This window comes from Corticium candelabrum, chromosome 1 (assembly GCF_963422355.1).
Source record: "Corticium candelabrum chromosome 1, ooCorCand1.1, whole genome shotgun sequence".
Lineage (NCBI taxonomy): Eukaryota > Metazoa > Porifera > Homoscleromorpha > Homosclerophorida > Plakinidae > Corticium > Corticium candelabrum.
Window position 1 is genome coordinate 11,550,463 of NC_085085.1, and position 15,450 is coordinate 11,565,912.

The 15,450-nt window shown below is 42.8% G+C and overlaps 3 protein-coding genes across 3 annotated transcripts; 2 read left to right on the forward strand and 1 right to left on the reverse strand.

Moving 5' to 3' along the window:
* Positions 1-656: 656 nt before the first annotated feature.
* LOC134190907 (coadhesin-like) lies at positions 657-6,012 on the forward strand. The gene is made up of 18 exons (XM_062659450.1): positions 657-708; positions 767-841; positions 909-954; positions 1,006-1,212; positions 2,363-2,530; positions 2,586-2,756; positions 2,820-2,987; positions 3,055-3,228; positions 3,300-3,470; positions 3,542-3,715; positions 3,778-3,948; positions 4,033-4,158; positions 4,748-4,792; positions 4,856-5,032; positions 5,104-5,274; positions 5,343-5,501; positions 5,560-5,680; positions 5,744-6,012. The coding sequence occupies exons 1-18, from the start codon at positions 706-708 to the stop codon at positions 5,814-5,816; spliced, it is 2,400 nt and encodes a 799-aa protein (XP_062515434.1). The 5' UTR covers positions 657-705; the 3' UTR covers positions 5,817-6,012.
* Positions 6,013-7,495: 1,483 nt separating this feature from the next.
* LOC134192722 (ras-related protein Rab-36-like) lies at positions 7,496-11,001 on the forward strand. Its single transcript, XM_062661473.1, has 9 exons — positions 7,496-7,580; positions 7,637-7,725; positions 9,092-9,193; positions 9,273-9,337; positions 10,175-10,226; positions 10,289-10,370; positions 10,430-10,520; positions 10,583-10,703; positions 10,762-11,001. Exons 1-8 carry the CDS (start codon positions 7,545-7,547, stop codon positions 10,684-10,686), a joined length of 621 nt encoding a protein of 206 aa, XP_062517457.1. The 5' UTR covers positions 7,496-7,544; the 3' UTR covers positions 10,687-10,703; positions 10,762-11,001.
* Positions 11,002-13,359: 2,358 nt separating this feature from the next.
* Positions 13,360-14,830, reverse strand: LOC134192732 (uncharacterized). Its single transcript, XM_062661481.1, has 4 exons — positions 14,065-14,830; positions 13,938-14,001; positions 13,849-13,871; positions 13,360-13,650 (listed from the first exon to the last, which is right to left on the reverse strand). Exons 1-4 carry the CDS (start codon positions 14,371-14,373, stop codon positions 13,477-13,479), a joined length of 570 nt encoding a protein of 189 aa, XP_062517465.1. The 5' UTR covers positions 14,374-14,830; the 3' UTR covers positions 13,360-13,476.
* Positions 14,831-15,450: the final 620 nt, after the last annotated feature.

Genomic DNA, 15,450 nt, shown 5'->3' on the forward strand with positions numbered 1-15,450 from the left:
GAAACACGGCCCTAGGTCTTTGGGCAGACTTTTTGATCGTTTCTAACTTCCGTGTTTTTTTCTTGACTAGAGATCAAACTATATGTTATAAGGATCAAACACGACACAGCGTTCTGGCATAGCGTAAAGCACATGTGTATCTAAATGCTTGTATACGGTAAAACCCTAGATGATATCCAAAAAGGGACACGCCCAAAACATTTGGGGTGCATCTATATATATATATATATATATAGCTACAGTATAAGCCTCTGAGATTCAGACTGGTCATCCACCTGAGGGTGCACAAACTAATCTGTTTCCTAGTGGACAATCCGACTCGTAACGAGGGATCCCTTTGATTTTTTGATCTAAACAATTGTGTAATTACGGTAAGCCTACGTGTTCTAGATCATATAGTAGCTTAATTAATGGAAGTGTAAGATGTATACATGTATGTACACAGTAGCGGATTTGTCGATCCGACGTCCAGCAGAGCAAATCCGTTGCGGTTTTAGAGCATTTCCGCCAGCTGACCAAATCCACTCCCACGCTGCATGAGTGGGAATCAATTAGATAGAACAAAGGCGCTGGGGTAAGGTCGTGGCTGAACTAATTGGTTAGTCATTGATCAAGTGCGTCATCAGGTGAGCGTGAAGCAAGTGCTAATACTTGAAGTCATTGGCCAGCGTACGTGTCAATACACAGAAAGTTACCTGCAACACAATGGTACAGTACGACTAGTTGTCCTGTCTTCAGCTGTGTAGTCATGCATTTCTTCTTGAAGCATACACAGATGATCGTCACGTCTTGCCTTTTGTCTGCAGGACTTGCAATTTTATTGTTTGTCATTACCAGCGAGGTCTGCTTCTATGTTTATAGGCACTGCACGTAGCTTTGTTCTATTGTTTTTCTCTGCATACCCTCAGGGAAAGATCAGCGCTGAGCCTAACCATAATGGTCGTCAGGAAAAGGGTAATCAATCATAAATTACACAGCTAGATGTACCTGATTGATGTTGTGCAGTTGAGAAAGTGATCAACAGGGAAAGAAGAGACAAGAATCGAAATCGTAGGGCGGTCGTCCGCTTGCCATGGTCTGCGTGGAAGGACTGTTCTCACAAATGCGGTCCATTTGGATCCAGAAAAAGGGAGAGAATGTGCGAATTCACTGACCTCGTTGTACTCTGCGATCGCCAAGAAGGACATTGCAACAGGGACGTATCCTGTCCGGGTAAAGTCTAGCAACAACTCGTGACCATGTACCACGCACTCACGATTATTGACCTTACCCATCATACTTACTCGATTATTTGTCGCAAGGCAGTTCCAGTGTATTGTCCGATTTTTAGTCGTTGGGCAATACGGAAGTTGGAGAGGTTGGACGATGCATGTACCCTGCAATGCTCTCACGTAAGAGCAAGAAGCTGCGACCAGTCGAACAGCTGCAAGACTGCATGTGTTGGTGCATCATTCGCAACAGGACGCTGTCAACCATACCTCGGCTTTATTTGTCCAATTAATTCGTTCTATCGGCGATGGTGTATACAGCTAGGTATCTGTCTTATGGCGGTAGGGGAGCATGGACAACGGGAGCTTGTACGAGATTTTGCGAGGGCGGGTTTCGTCTCGTCGTACGACAATGTGACAACCCAACACCCCGAAACTGTGACGGTGTTAACCGCCAATTCGAAATGTACTCGACACAAAGCTTATCTGTACTCGAGACTGCTTTCTGCACGCGATCGGAGCGGACAGTGGGAGGAAAGAAGAAAGCAGTCTGGGGACACAGCTCTATTGTAATTGACTTCGGAAATAGGTGGTGTTGATGTTAGGCAGTTACGCCTTTTCGAAGTCAAGCGGGGGGCCGATTTTGCACCGTTGTCCGACAATGTGACAACCCAACACCTCGAAACACAAGACTAGAAGTTGATCTTTGAGTGACTTCTTGACGACTGTCTCTCTTTGACATTCCTGAACAACACATTCAATTTCTAAAATACATTGCAAATGAATAGTGATAAGATCGACGTACGGATGGGATCGTTGTCATCGACAACACCATGCGCAATCGACTGTGTTTATTGCTTCTTGCTCTCGTAGTACGGCCTTCTCAAACTGCAAGAGCTGCTACTCTATTAAAGAATGACTCTACTTTCTCTCTTAACAATACAGCAAACGTGTGGCAGCTAAAGTATGCTATTAGGTCCAATACAACACCTGCTAGTGACAACGATGTCCAGTTTTCTGCTGCTAATGCATTTGCTACAGCAATGGCTGCTTGCTCCGTAACGACTTTGTGACTAACAGCAAAGTCTATTGATAATTCCACTAGAAATCCGGCGAATTTATACATGCTTGTTGTTTGTCTTTTCCTTTGCCAGTTCACGGTGTATGGAGTGAATGGACGAAGCAGCCGTGCTCGAAATCATGTGGAGGCGGATTTCGCATTGTCACGCGGCAATGCGACAACCCAGCACCACAACACGGTGGCGATAACTGTTATGGAATCCCAAACAAATTCGAGCAATGCAACACAGAATGCTGTCCAGGTAATGTAGCCGCAATAGTAAATGACGACAATGAATAATATTCGTTTTGGTTTAGTACATGGCACATGGAGCGCATACACGAGTTGGGCACGGTGTGAAGTGACATGTGGAGGTGGCAGACGAATTCGAAATAGAAAGTGCGACAATCCTCCACCGTCGTGCAATGGGCGCAGTTGCAGTGGGTTTGACATAGACACAGCAGACTGCTCTCCCAAGGAATGCCCTGGTATATTGACAGACGTACTCTTTGTTCCTTGGTTTAACTGGTGAACACATTTCTTGTTTAAAGTGGACGGGGCTTGGAGTACCTGGTCAGAAGGAGTCTGTACTAGACCTTGCAATGGGGGTCATAAGCAAAAGTTCCGTAAGTGTGATGAACCGAGACCTAGAGGTACAGGCGCAAACTGTCCTGGACTTGAAGCGGAAATTGTACCATGCAACGATCAACCTTGTCCTGGTACCTATCCAATAAAGAAAGCCACAACGCAGAGCTAAACTTGATAATTTTGTTGTAAATTACCTAGTTAACGGAGACTGGAGCTTTTGGGGCTCATGGAGTACTACATGTCCTGCTTGTGGTAAAGGCTACTACAAAAATCGAACTAGATCGTGTGACGATCCTCCTCCCCAAAACGGTGGTCTCATTTGCCCTGGACCAAATTCAGAAGCGGCTCCGTGCTCAATTTCTAAATGCCCAGGTGACACCATACATGTCTCTTCTAATGTGTCAATCTGGACTGTTCGGTCAATCATTATTTGTTTTTAATAGTAAACGGCGGATGGAGTGCTTGGACTGCCTATACTGATTGTCCAAGATCTTGTGGTGGCTCTCGATACCAGCGAACCAGAAAATGCGATAATCCACCACCAAATTTTAATGGTCTTCCTTGTCCAGGAGATTACATTGAATCCACGCAGTGCAACACTCAGGAATGTCCAGGTGATTACAAAATAACGAGTACTATTTTAAATGTATTTCAATAATTGTGTTCATACTAAATTAATGTTCAGTGAATGGTGAATGGAGCTACTGGACGGAATGGAGTCACTGCTCTACAACGTGTGACAGAGGCGGAAGAAATCGTTCGCGTGTATGTAACGATCCTGCACCGAGGTACAACGGAACGGAGTGCCCAGGTCCAGCAACAGAATGGGCACCTTGCCCAGGTGACAGGAATTGCCCAGGTAAAACCTTCACAACATACATGCAGTGAGCACGATTATAATATTAAGGAGTTTCTGTGTAGTGGACGGTGGATGGAGTCCGTGGTCAGTGTTTTCTCCTTGCACGGCGAGCTGCGAAGGTGGCACAAGGGAAAGTTTCCGTGAATGCAACAGTCCCCGACCTCGTTATGATGGTCTCTTCTGTGGTGGACACGCTCGAAGAACTTGCGAATGCAACAAACAACAATGTCCTGGTACGTATCTGTAATCTTGTTAATAACTTTTGGTAGGATTTCAAGCAAGCACATTGTGTTTTCTTGTTGTCTATGGTTGTAAAGTCGACGGAGGATGGACGTGGTGGAGTGTCTGGTCTCCCTGCTCATCAACATGCGAAGGAGGAAAGCAGAACAGAACCAGAGAATGCACCAATCCTCTGCCAAGACACGGAGGACTTTGCTGTCAAGGTGTGTAGAACACATTCATTCATTTTCATTGTCCGCTACTCGTGTACGAGTTCACGACTTCTCTAATGATTAGAATTCAGCCATCGCTTGTGTGCTTGTTCATGTGCATAGAGACCAATACGAGAATGACAATCGCAATGGCAGATGGCGCATACATATTGACTTGTAGTTACTACTTGTGCCATGCATTTGCTGATGTATGTGTCGTTGTTCTTCCAATTTTTTCATTCTCTCATCCTCATACTTCTTCAAACCAGATGACACTTTCTTCCTTCAAATCAAGCGATCAGACGCCAGTGACTCCCAATTGTCCTGATTGATGCCCACATCTGCAGATGATGAGTGTCCCGGATTTTTGATGACGGTGCACGTGTAGAACACACACACACACACACACACACACACACACACACACACACACACACACACACACACACACACACACACACACACACACACACACACACACACACACACACACATACACACACATACTCCCACGCACTCACGTAGACACAAACGCACATGCACATGTATGTACATATAGCTGGCGGTCTTTGCTGTTGTGCGTAATTCATATTTGTGACAGGTCCAGAAGTAGATGTCCAAACGTGTGCCCATGTCCAATGCCCAGGTTTGATTTTTGTTAAAAGATATAGTTTGGCTATTGGTACAAAGATTAGTAACTTTATGGTAGTTGACGGCAACTGGGGACAATGGACTACGTGGTCTGAGTGCAGCGAAGCCTGTGAGACCGGCAGGCGTTTTCGAAATAGATTGTGCAACAATCCAGCACCTGATTTTGGAGGCAAACCATGTAATGACCCGTCCACTGCGCTGGAAGAAGAGCTGTGTAACACACACAATTGCCCAGGTATGTACGAGTATATAGATGACGTACATTATAGCTTTCAGATAGTTGATGGTTGTGTTGGAAATATGCAGTGAACGGAAATTGGGGTGCGTGGACAGAATATACATTCTGCAGTAAAACTTGCGATACCGGATCACAAGGAAGAACTAGAGAGTGCAACAATCCCGCTCCAAAATATGACGGCGCAGACTGCAGTGGCAACGAAGCCGAATCAAGGCTCTGCAATAAATTCGAATGCCCGGGTATCTTCACTCTTTCTACACTTGCTGTGTACTCGTTAGAGAGTGAGTGACCTTTGTGCATTGATTAGTGCCCGGCTTTTACACTACGTGGACGTCATGGGCTCAATGCTCTAGAACGTGCGGAAGAGGTACTACTGAGCGAACACGACATTGCAATCCTCCGCTGCATGGAGGAACTCCTTGTCTGGCTACTGGCCTTCCTCAAGAGTCAAAAAGTTGCTGTGTCCGTAAGTCTTGCGAGCTATTGTTGTAGGAATGTCATTTGTCAACAACTCGACATTTCAGGGCCTTGCCAGGGTCCTACGCCGTACACAGTCTACACGTTGATTTCATCTCAAGAAGTAATTAGGCAAAGGTATACTACTTCGTGCGGGTTTCTCGGTTTCGGTCGATGTTCAAGAACCAGGTACGTCTAGTATACAATGACACGTGTAGAGTATTTGCCGTCATTGCTCAACTTATTTCTCAGGACTATTTACTCCCGAACCTATAGGAGTCAAGGATCAACTCTGTACAAGACCGCCGTCACAGAAGGCTGCTGAGTAGGAGGAACCGCAGAGAATAAATTGTCGTGACTGCAGACTTTAGGGCAGTGAGTTGCACTGTGTCGTACATGTGTGAATTGCCGGTGTTAGTAAAAGATACCGTTCAGTGTAAATGTCGGCGCGCACTAACGCATTCAGCCGCTGGTAACCTAAATGCCTTCCAGTGAAATGGTGTCAAACTTAGCACATGATAGTACCAACCACCTACCTATTACAGTACCAAAGATCTAACACGACCTCTCCGTCGTTTGTCTTCTATTCTGAGAAAACGTCGCAAACTCGATAATTAACGTTTCTTCCTATTTGTTCGTTGTTCTTTTCTTTGTCAGCTTGTCGTCCTGACGAATTCGAAGTTCGTATGAAGATCTAAGACACTGTGTACGGGCTTTACATATTTCGTCTCCACTGTCTCACCATCTCGAAGAAAGGCCCCAAAGGGAGTATATATACTGCAGAACATATAATGCAAACGTACGGTAGTATAACGGTCTGCATGCCTTCAAAACCTATTACAATGCTCTGTACGGAAATAGCACTCTTCTGTGTACCAGAATGTTAGATTTCGTTCTAGTACTGAAATATTAGATTTCTTGGACACTTTACTGCATCTTCGTCATCTCTTCCAGTTACTTAGCCATCCCTAAATGCCCAAGGGGGCGGAGCAATTCGCAAGTTGGGGGCGGGGTATGAAAGGACACAGGAGTACACGAACTACGAGGGTACTGTTTGCTTATAAAAATAGAGGTTGTGCTTAAAGTTGGGGTGTCCAAACCCCCTCATCCCCCAGCTTCGCAGCCCATCCCCCAGCTTCGCAGCCCATCCCCCCCCGATGCCTGTAAATTGTTCTTAGCTTTTATAAAAAATCTTCTAATAGAATCAACATCAGCAGTTTCTAGATCAGGAATCATACTTTTCACAGTCCAGTTATGGAATAATTACAATAGGCCCGAGTATGTTTCTTTGCATGCACCTACATGCAACAACAGACCTGTCATTCCAAAGTCATCATGTTTTGATAACACTGATACCATATCTATTTCGTGCACGCTTCTTTTCTGTAATATCAAATCCCCGCTCAAACTAAAATTTGACAAAGGCCTTTTGCGTGACCGACGTCGTTCACTAGATTTAGTTCTTTCCCCTGTTGGTTGTATCTTATCTCTCATTTTAGGTTGTGCACCCCTGGACCTACCTTCAATCTACTAGTACACGCACGCCCCACACACACACAAGTACACACACACACACACACACACACACACACACACACACACACACACACACACACGCACGCACGCACGCACACACACACAGCAGTTCTTATATCTACAGCAGTATCTCGTCTTCCCTTGGTTTCATAATGTCAGGTGTGATCAAAATGGCGAACGTCAGAGAGTATCGCATGTAGTAGCTAGCGTAGTGCTAGAAATGACTTACTCATTTTTAAATTGTAGTCTTTGTTCCGTTGGTTTTTTAGCACTTAACCTTGGCTTGTCGTGACTACATGCTATCACTTCTTGCTGGACAATGCCTTCATGCAACGGAAACAATCCACAGACTTGATTACAGCCATGTATTAAGTCTCTGACGGTATTCTAGATCTTCTCCACGGTCTGTCTCTCCATCAGAGACGTCCTCCATGCACAGAGCGCGAAAATTGGTCACGTGTCTGCTCACGTGTGTGTTCAGCCAGGTTTGAATTTCGATGTTTTTCTATACGCATGGATGGAAAATGGTCGTGTTATTGATTCGTTTCTCCAGGTAAGGCAGCAAGGTTCTCTGAGGATAGATCATGAACTAAGCGGTGTTCTCTTCAGCGTTTCAGGCCTGACGTAGCGATCAGACCTGATCAAGTCGATTTCCAGCCTCGTGTGGTCGACATTTGTTCCGATGCAAGTAGCGGGAGGTAAGATATGACATCTGAAGACTGACTAATGTTATACTGCGTGACCCTCGTCTGTTTCATTGTTGTTTGCAAGGCGTTAATTAATCGTTGGTGACGTAGCTGTTGGTAAGACTGCTCTTATCAATAGGTGAGTTGCACAAGACATGGAAGTGTACCGATGACACAGAAGCGTACAGTACCAATGACATGGTCATTGCAAATGTCAGTAAAGCCCGGATGGGTATTAGCAGGTTTGACCTCAGGGGTAGTCAAGGCTCCAGCCAGGGGCCGCACAGGCTCTACTATTCGAAACCTTAGGCCCCTATTTGTTGCATGTCTGTTTCGCATCACCCAGGCTCTCTCAAACTGACACGGGCGGGCGGACAGTCATTATGTACACGTGACACCGGAAGTCGGCAGGCACTATAAATAATATATAACAGAACAGATTAGCATCCACGAGCTAGAGTGACTCTAACAACTATTGAACGATCTGTGTTTGGTTCTTGTCCTCAAGTTCTTTCTTGAAGATTTACAGTAAACCCTGTAGATAAGAACAGCAGACATTGCGCAAATTAAAAGGAATGAGACACGGAATATGCCAGGCGTATGCCATTTTCTCTGGTCGTATTACACATGCGCATTACATGAATAATGGCGTAATGGTGAAATCAGAGCGGCCCTGTCGTTGGGATGTGGGCCGGGCGGGTGATGTGAAACAGACATGCAACGAATAGAGGCCTTATATATATAGACCTATAATATATATATATATATATATATATATATATATATATATATATATATATATATATCAGTTAAATAAATTAACCTGATGTTTCTGCAGTTGAACAGACTATATTAACTAACTGCAAGCTAATCAAAAGATGAGCTAAAAATTTAATTAATTGGCAGTCTTTTACACTCACACCGAAGCTGACGCATGTGTATGGCATTCATTGACTCGGGAGGCTCTAGACAGCACAGACAGAGACTGATCATACTCAACTAAAGAGCAACCACATGCACCCAACAGGCCAGTGGCCGCATGTGCGTTTGACCATTCCTGGACATTGTCAAAAGGGTAGATCTCCTGCCGTGCAGAACGTCTTAATCTTACTTCTTACTGTAGGGAGCAAACCTCCACCAGAGCTGCTGCCCTAAAAGTCGTTGTTTTGCCTGGAGAGAGTTGACACTATTAAAAGTCAAGAATCTGGCTACGCACTGCAGGATCAAACGTTCTGAGAGCTTTCATTGTATTCTATGACACAGGGTCTTTATTTGCTACAATGTAAAGGGAGTGGGGTTATACAGACTATTTTTGATGGCTGGCATGAGCATAGGAGTTCCACATGATTTGTGTAAAATTACAAATTGTTCTGTTTAGGTATTGTCGTAATGTATTTGAGAAAGACTACAAGGCTACTATTGGTGTCGACTTTGAGTCAGAGCAATACGTTTTCTTCAATCGATCATTCATTCTCCAGCTGTAGGTGGATCGATTCTATTGGTATTGGTATTGGTATTGGTATTGATCCTTTCTATTGGTATTGAGTTATTGTTGCCAGGTGGGACACAGCTGGTCAAGAACGGTTTAAGAGCATTGCTGCTGCTTACTTTAAAGGAGCTAGAGGTGAACAGTTTAAAGCTATCTTAAAGTTAAAGACAAAAGGGAGTATATTACTTGTTTGTTTCTACACAGCTTGACAGGCGTGAAAATTGAAATATGAAATATAAAAATAGAAATTTGCTGAACGAATTCAATTTTTAGCAAAAAATTGAAATCTTGGACAAAATTGGAAATAAAAAATAAAAATGTGAAATTTGAAAATTAAAATTTTGAATTTGAAATTGAAATGGTTGAAAGGTCAAGGATCAACTGCTAGATAGGCAATAGACACAGGAAGGGGCACCTGGCTTTAATACGGTAAATATGAGTCAATTACAGTCAGACATGAGTTTGTATAGCCTAGGAGTGGAGAGCACGGCAGACATGTGCTTTCTTAACTTCTAAGTAAAGCACTTGAAATATAGCGTGCTACATTCAGTTCAGTTGTTGTTTGGTGCCGTCGATCATCATCGGCAATTGTGTGGTCCTCAATCAAAACTATAGTTTTCTGTGTTTGTTTATCAGTGTGGTATCTCAAACTCACATCACACAAGTACAACTATAATAATAATGCAGCGTGAACTGAATTGATTCAAACTGCAGACACATACATTGTAGAATTTGTCTGTTTCTTGACCAAAGCTACTTAGCAAAACATTTGATTTTTATTGCCTGTAACTTATTGTGTATTTTATGTTAAAGTGTATTGAAATCAAAATGTTGTTATTGGTGGCTATTAGAATTGCAGTTATGAATTGTACAGGAAATGCATAAGTAGATAGAGTACATTACATGACTAAATATCAGTTATGTATATATGCAATACACTCGTTCATGTTGTTCATGTATGTTGTGCTGCAGTTATTGTCATAGCGGTTGATCTTACGGACCTCGTGACATTGAACAATTCTAGGTACACAATTTTGCTCTTGTAAATTGTACAGTAACTGTTACAACGTTTTGTGTATCGTACAGTACTTGGTTACAAGATGCCCTTCGAGACAATCATGACAATGACTGTGACATCTACTTGGTTGGTACCAAGAAAGATCTTTGTGTAAATGATTGTTTGTATCTACACGGATTTGTCTTACTCAGTAACATATTTGTTGTTAGTCTCAAAGTCGTTACGAGAGAAAGGAGCAAGCAGCCATTGCTGTAGCAAACGTATTAGGTGCAGAATACTGGACAACGTCGTCACTAACAGGTGTTGTACTGGACATATTTTTATACTTTAATTTAGCTGCCGCATGTTTGCTTTATTGTTAGGAGAGAATGTAGAGTCATTCTTTAATAGAGTAGCAGCTCTTGCGTTTGAGAAGGCTGTACTACGAGAGCAAGAAGCAATAGACAGTCGATTGTGGCATTGTTGATGACAACGATCCCATTCGTACGTCTTATCACTATTCATTTTGCAATGTATTTTAGAAATCGAATGTGTTGTTCAGGAGTGTCAAAGAGAGACAGTCGTATTAATAGTAGAAGCAGTCACTCAAAGAGCAAATGCTGCAAGTAGTTGTCGAGTACGAGTGGTGGAAACAATGAAAGCTAATCGATTTGTTACTTGTATATACTCATTATTAACTAAAGTCCGTTCACGCATTAGATAGACTGAGGAATTCAGCGCGTATCAGGACTATAGTATGGGTTTCCGAGGTCTAATTGATATCGATGGACATCTCTTGAAGGGGTTTGGCTTTAGTGGCAAGTCCCTGATCCACACACCCGTATAATGCTTGCGTGCGTTAGTGGGCTGAAGCCTCATTCGCCCGTATGTTGTAATGTGACGGCAACACACTTCTGTCGGCTCCTTCTGCAACAGGAGCATGAGGAATCTTTTTAAGTCTCTTCTTTTAATCGAGAGTGAATGAGTGCTAGTATGTAGGGCTTATCTACGTACTGGACATGATCCTGAAAGAATCCGGTGAACCATGGTACGTATACTACTGCAATAATTAATTAAGGATATGTTACTGTGATTCTGAATAAAGTACAGCAGCACTAGGGTACAGTGGAGGTTCACTTGCAATTGCAATCTATTACTGTACAAACACGGTAGTGTCTAATTACGTCTCTGCATAATATAAACATAGTGATGTGTGCCTACATTATAACTACTACTGAAATGTAATGCTAGTCATTACCCCCACACGTGAAACGTTAGGGATAGTAATGCAGTCAGGTCACGTGACTATGGTGTGACCAAGCCTGTATGTTACCAGGTGTTGGTCACGCCCGCGCCATGAATAGTCCAGCCTCTTCTCAGCTTGAATGACAACTTCAGAATGAGACAACTCCAGTAGTCAAGCGGAGGGTTTGCACTTTAGTGCTGTTCATTTTAGAAGGACTATCGTTAGAGCTAGAATATTATGTGATGTGGTATGGCATTGTTGGTATATATATATATATTTCATATATTTGTATATAATACAGATAACACACACACACACACACACACACACACACACACACACACACACACACACACACACACACACACACACACACACACACACACACACACACACACACACATATATATATATATATATATATATATATATATATATATATATATATTCGCATTGTGTTTCCACAAGCACACTGATAACTGTTGCATCAAGTTTTCAAAAGTCTGTTGAAAAGTAATAGCACTTGCTAGTTGTTTTCAAAGCGATTATTCTCAAAGTTAGAAACTTGATGGCGATCAATAAAATGAACATATGTATATTATAGCAAAGGTATATTTATTGGAAACATAATACATGCACCGGCGTAGGATTGGGAGGCTGGGGTAGGCTGAAGCCTCCCCAAACATTGTGAGCGGGTTATTGTGTCAAGTAGAAACACGGCGCTTCAGTAAGTTTTCAATTCAAGTGAAACATTCAACTGAATTGTATAAGCTTAATGTGACGGTCACCATCTGTTTGATGGTTCACAGCGGTATTTAATTCTGTATAGTGAAACTACACTTATATTATTTAAATTACTTATCAGAGTGATTTACGTCCCCTAACTCTACGGGTATGTGACTGGTAAGATGCTGTAGGTAGGCAAGGCGCACATACTGTCATGTCTTCAGAAGCAGAAAGATCTTTCTCCTATTTGCGAAGAGTGAAATAAACAAATCTGTTAGGCTATCGCTATGGTAATTGATTTAATATGCTGGTAATTATTAGATGCTTAGTCCATCTAGGCTTTAAGCAAAGATTGCAAATACATATTAACTGATTTTGAAGTTTGGTCTCTGTTTTAAATTTCTACAGCAGTGACATACCGACAACACCAGTGAATTGCAAATTTTATCTACGTTACCTTGTATGCATGTGTGTGTGTGTGTGTGTGTGTGTGTGTGTGTGTGTGTGTGTGTGTGTGTGTGTGTGTGTGTGTGTGTGTGTGTGTGTGTGTGTGTGTGTGTGTGTGTGTGTGGTGATAGCTCAGTTGGTTAGAGAGTCATCTTATGGAGTGTTTACATCCGGGACCTTGAAGGGTTGCAAGTTCAAGTCACAGTGATGGCGAGCTATGGCATAATTTCCTTAAGCAAGAAACTAACACACATTTGCTTCTCTCGACTCAGGAGTATAAATGAGTACCTGGTCTTTGACTGGGGTCCTAAGCGGCCATCGGCTGTGACGTGACATCAGCCACTGGGGTCCTGGTGAGACTTCGAGTGCTCACACCACGGTTGGCTTCACAAGTCGGTGCTCCTGCAAGTGCCTGGCTCGGCTCCAGGAGTTTGCTAGCGCAGGCCCAGAGTTCCCTGAGTAGCGCACAGGGCCCAGCTTAACAGCTGGGGGCGTGACCTCTGAGAGGCAGCTCCTGACATTTAGGATTTAGGATTTTAGGTGTGTGTGTGTGTGTTTGTGTGTCTGTGTCTGACTCTGTGTCTGTGTCTGTTTGTGTATGCTTCTGTCTATCTGGTGTGTCTGTCAGTTTGTAGTTGTGTATCTGTGTGTCTGTGTGTCTCTCTTTACCTGCTTGAACTTAACATAGTAGCCTAGGTGAAAATGTATGAAGGTATGATGGCGTACCCTCGTACACTATGATGTATTTGAATAGTATAACACTACTAGGCTAGTCCTTGAATCTTGCTCTAGTTAAACACACAAGTACAGCAAACAATTAAACAAATAAAGACCAAGTCATGTCTCATTCTGTAAGTGTTAGAATTGCTTTGATGCATAGATTATGCTAGTGTGGCATTTGACTGTTTGCTGCTGACTATCAGATGGACGTCTTCTAATGTCAAACACAATTGGCCGTCTGCAACGGTTGGGTCGATCAGCGTTGCTAATCAGGTGATGTAGCACTTCCTTTGGTTTTGAAAGATAGGATAGCTGTAATAAAGAAATTTAAATTGTGTGAGGGTAAGTGGTGGGTGGGGATGAGGGTGTCTGTATGCTTGCATATATCAAAGGGAGGCCAACACTCTAACATTTATCATTATTCACCTCTTAGTAGTGAATAATGATGATTTTTGTTGGAGTGTTGGCGAGTGATAATAGGGATCATACAATAATGTGTTATTCTTAAACCTGTGTTGATGGTCTTGTGCAATCTATAAAGAAAACAGCAACTAAACTATAGCAACAAATGACGAAATTGTAAAATTCATTGTCAGAACCTATTAGATCACGTGTAGTATTAATCACTTGGCAGTTTACTGTAGATTGCGTCGATTTCATTGCCTGCAACAACGAAAGCACACGTGATCATTAGCAATCCATAATATAATTTCATCTATTCCTCACTGAATTTTCTATGTCACTCTGTTGTTTATCCAGTTGTCTTCGTAGTTGTCTGATTTCAAATCTTTTTGCTCCATCAGTTTCTGGCTCATCAAAGTGTTCTACATGGTTTGCAGAATTTGTGTTTGTCTCTACAGACTCAAGTGGCAGTTGTGCTGCCTTCGCCTGACTGTAGGCATAGGAATGAGCTATTTGTTGAAGTTGTTTCTCTTTTTGTAAATCAGATGTTGAAGTTGTTAGTATGCTGGATGCCCGTCTTAGAAAGTCAAGACTGCTTCTACTTTTGCTCTGGAAGGTTGGTTCACACAACATAGGTGTGACAGGGAGGAGTGATTTACTGTTGCATTGAAAGTCTACATTTGCTGCGTTCTGATTGAAGTCAATGGAGGCGTTACAGCTGATTCTAGCTTCTGTTTCTCTAGTGTGAGGGTTGACTGCATCTGTGAGTTTCAGTTTTCATCCTTGCCGGTCTTTCATTGTTGAGTTTTCGTGTCTCATGCGGTCAGCCTTTATCCCCACTCTCTTGCTATGACTTGTCTTACGTTTCTTTTGTGGTGGCAGTTCACTTACTGTTTGCTCACTTTTTGCTTTTTGCTTTACTTGCTTGGCTTCTTTTACCAGTCTTCTGGCTGTTGCTCTCTTCAAGGATTTCCTGCGTAATGATGGTAGAAGCAAGAGGCCTTCTGTTGACTGTGGCATCGGCTTTTTCAATTTCGTCACAGACTGTCGAATAGCTATTGCCAAACATCGTAATGCTTCCACGCTCTGACTTAGGTATGTAAGACGTTCTGCCTCCTTTATGGCTTCTCTCGCATCCAACTGAGCATCCTTTAGCTCTGTGGCTTGTCTCTACACACAATACAACAGCGTTAATTCAAGCTGTAAACCCACAGTTTCACTGTCTAAGTACACTTAAGCGGGAATGAGCATGGTGCTAGATGTAACTTCAGGCCCGGATCCCGTTATTTTTGAAAGAGGGGGTTGACTTGGTAGCAGTTATTTATAGTATTACTAATTTTCTTTTCTAATGAAATTATTGAACCACGCCTATTGGAAAATAGGGGGCTGAAACCCCCTGAACCCCATCTGGATCCGGGCCTGAACTTGTCTGGGTTAATAGCAGATTGCCTTATAAGTTAATATTTCTTTTGGACACAATACATACCCTTCGTTCTGGCAGGTAGTGAAGCACGCTGCTGGCTGATTCACTACAATCTTGTTCTGTAACCATGGTAGAATCTGGTTGGCTGTCATAGTCCAGACTGTCTACATTGTGATCTTCCACAGATTCATGGTTGCTATGAAATCTAGAATCAAGAGCACTTTGTCTATTGACAGGTATGGCCCCTCTAGATAGCTGGAAGGCAGATTCTTTCAATCCCATCCTTC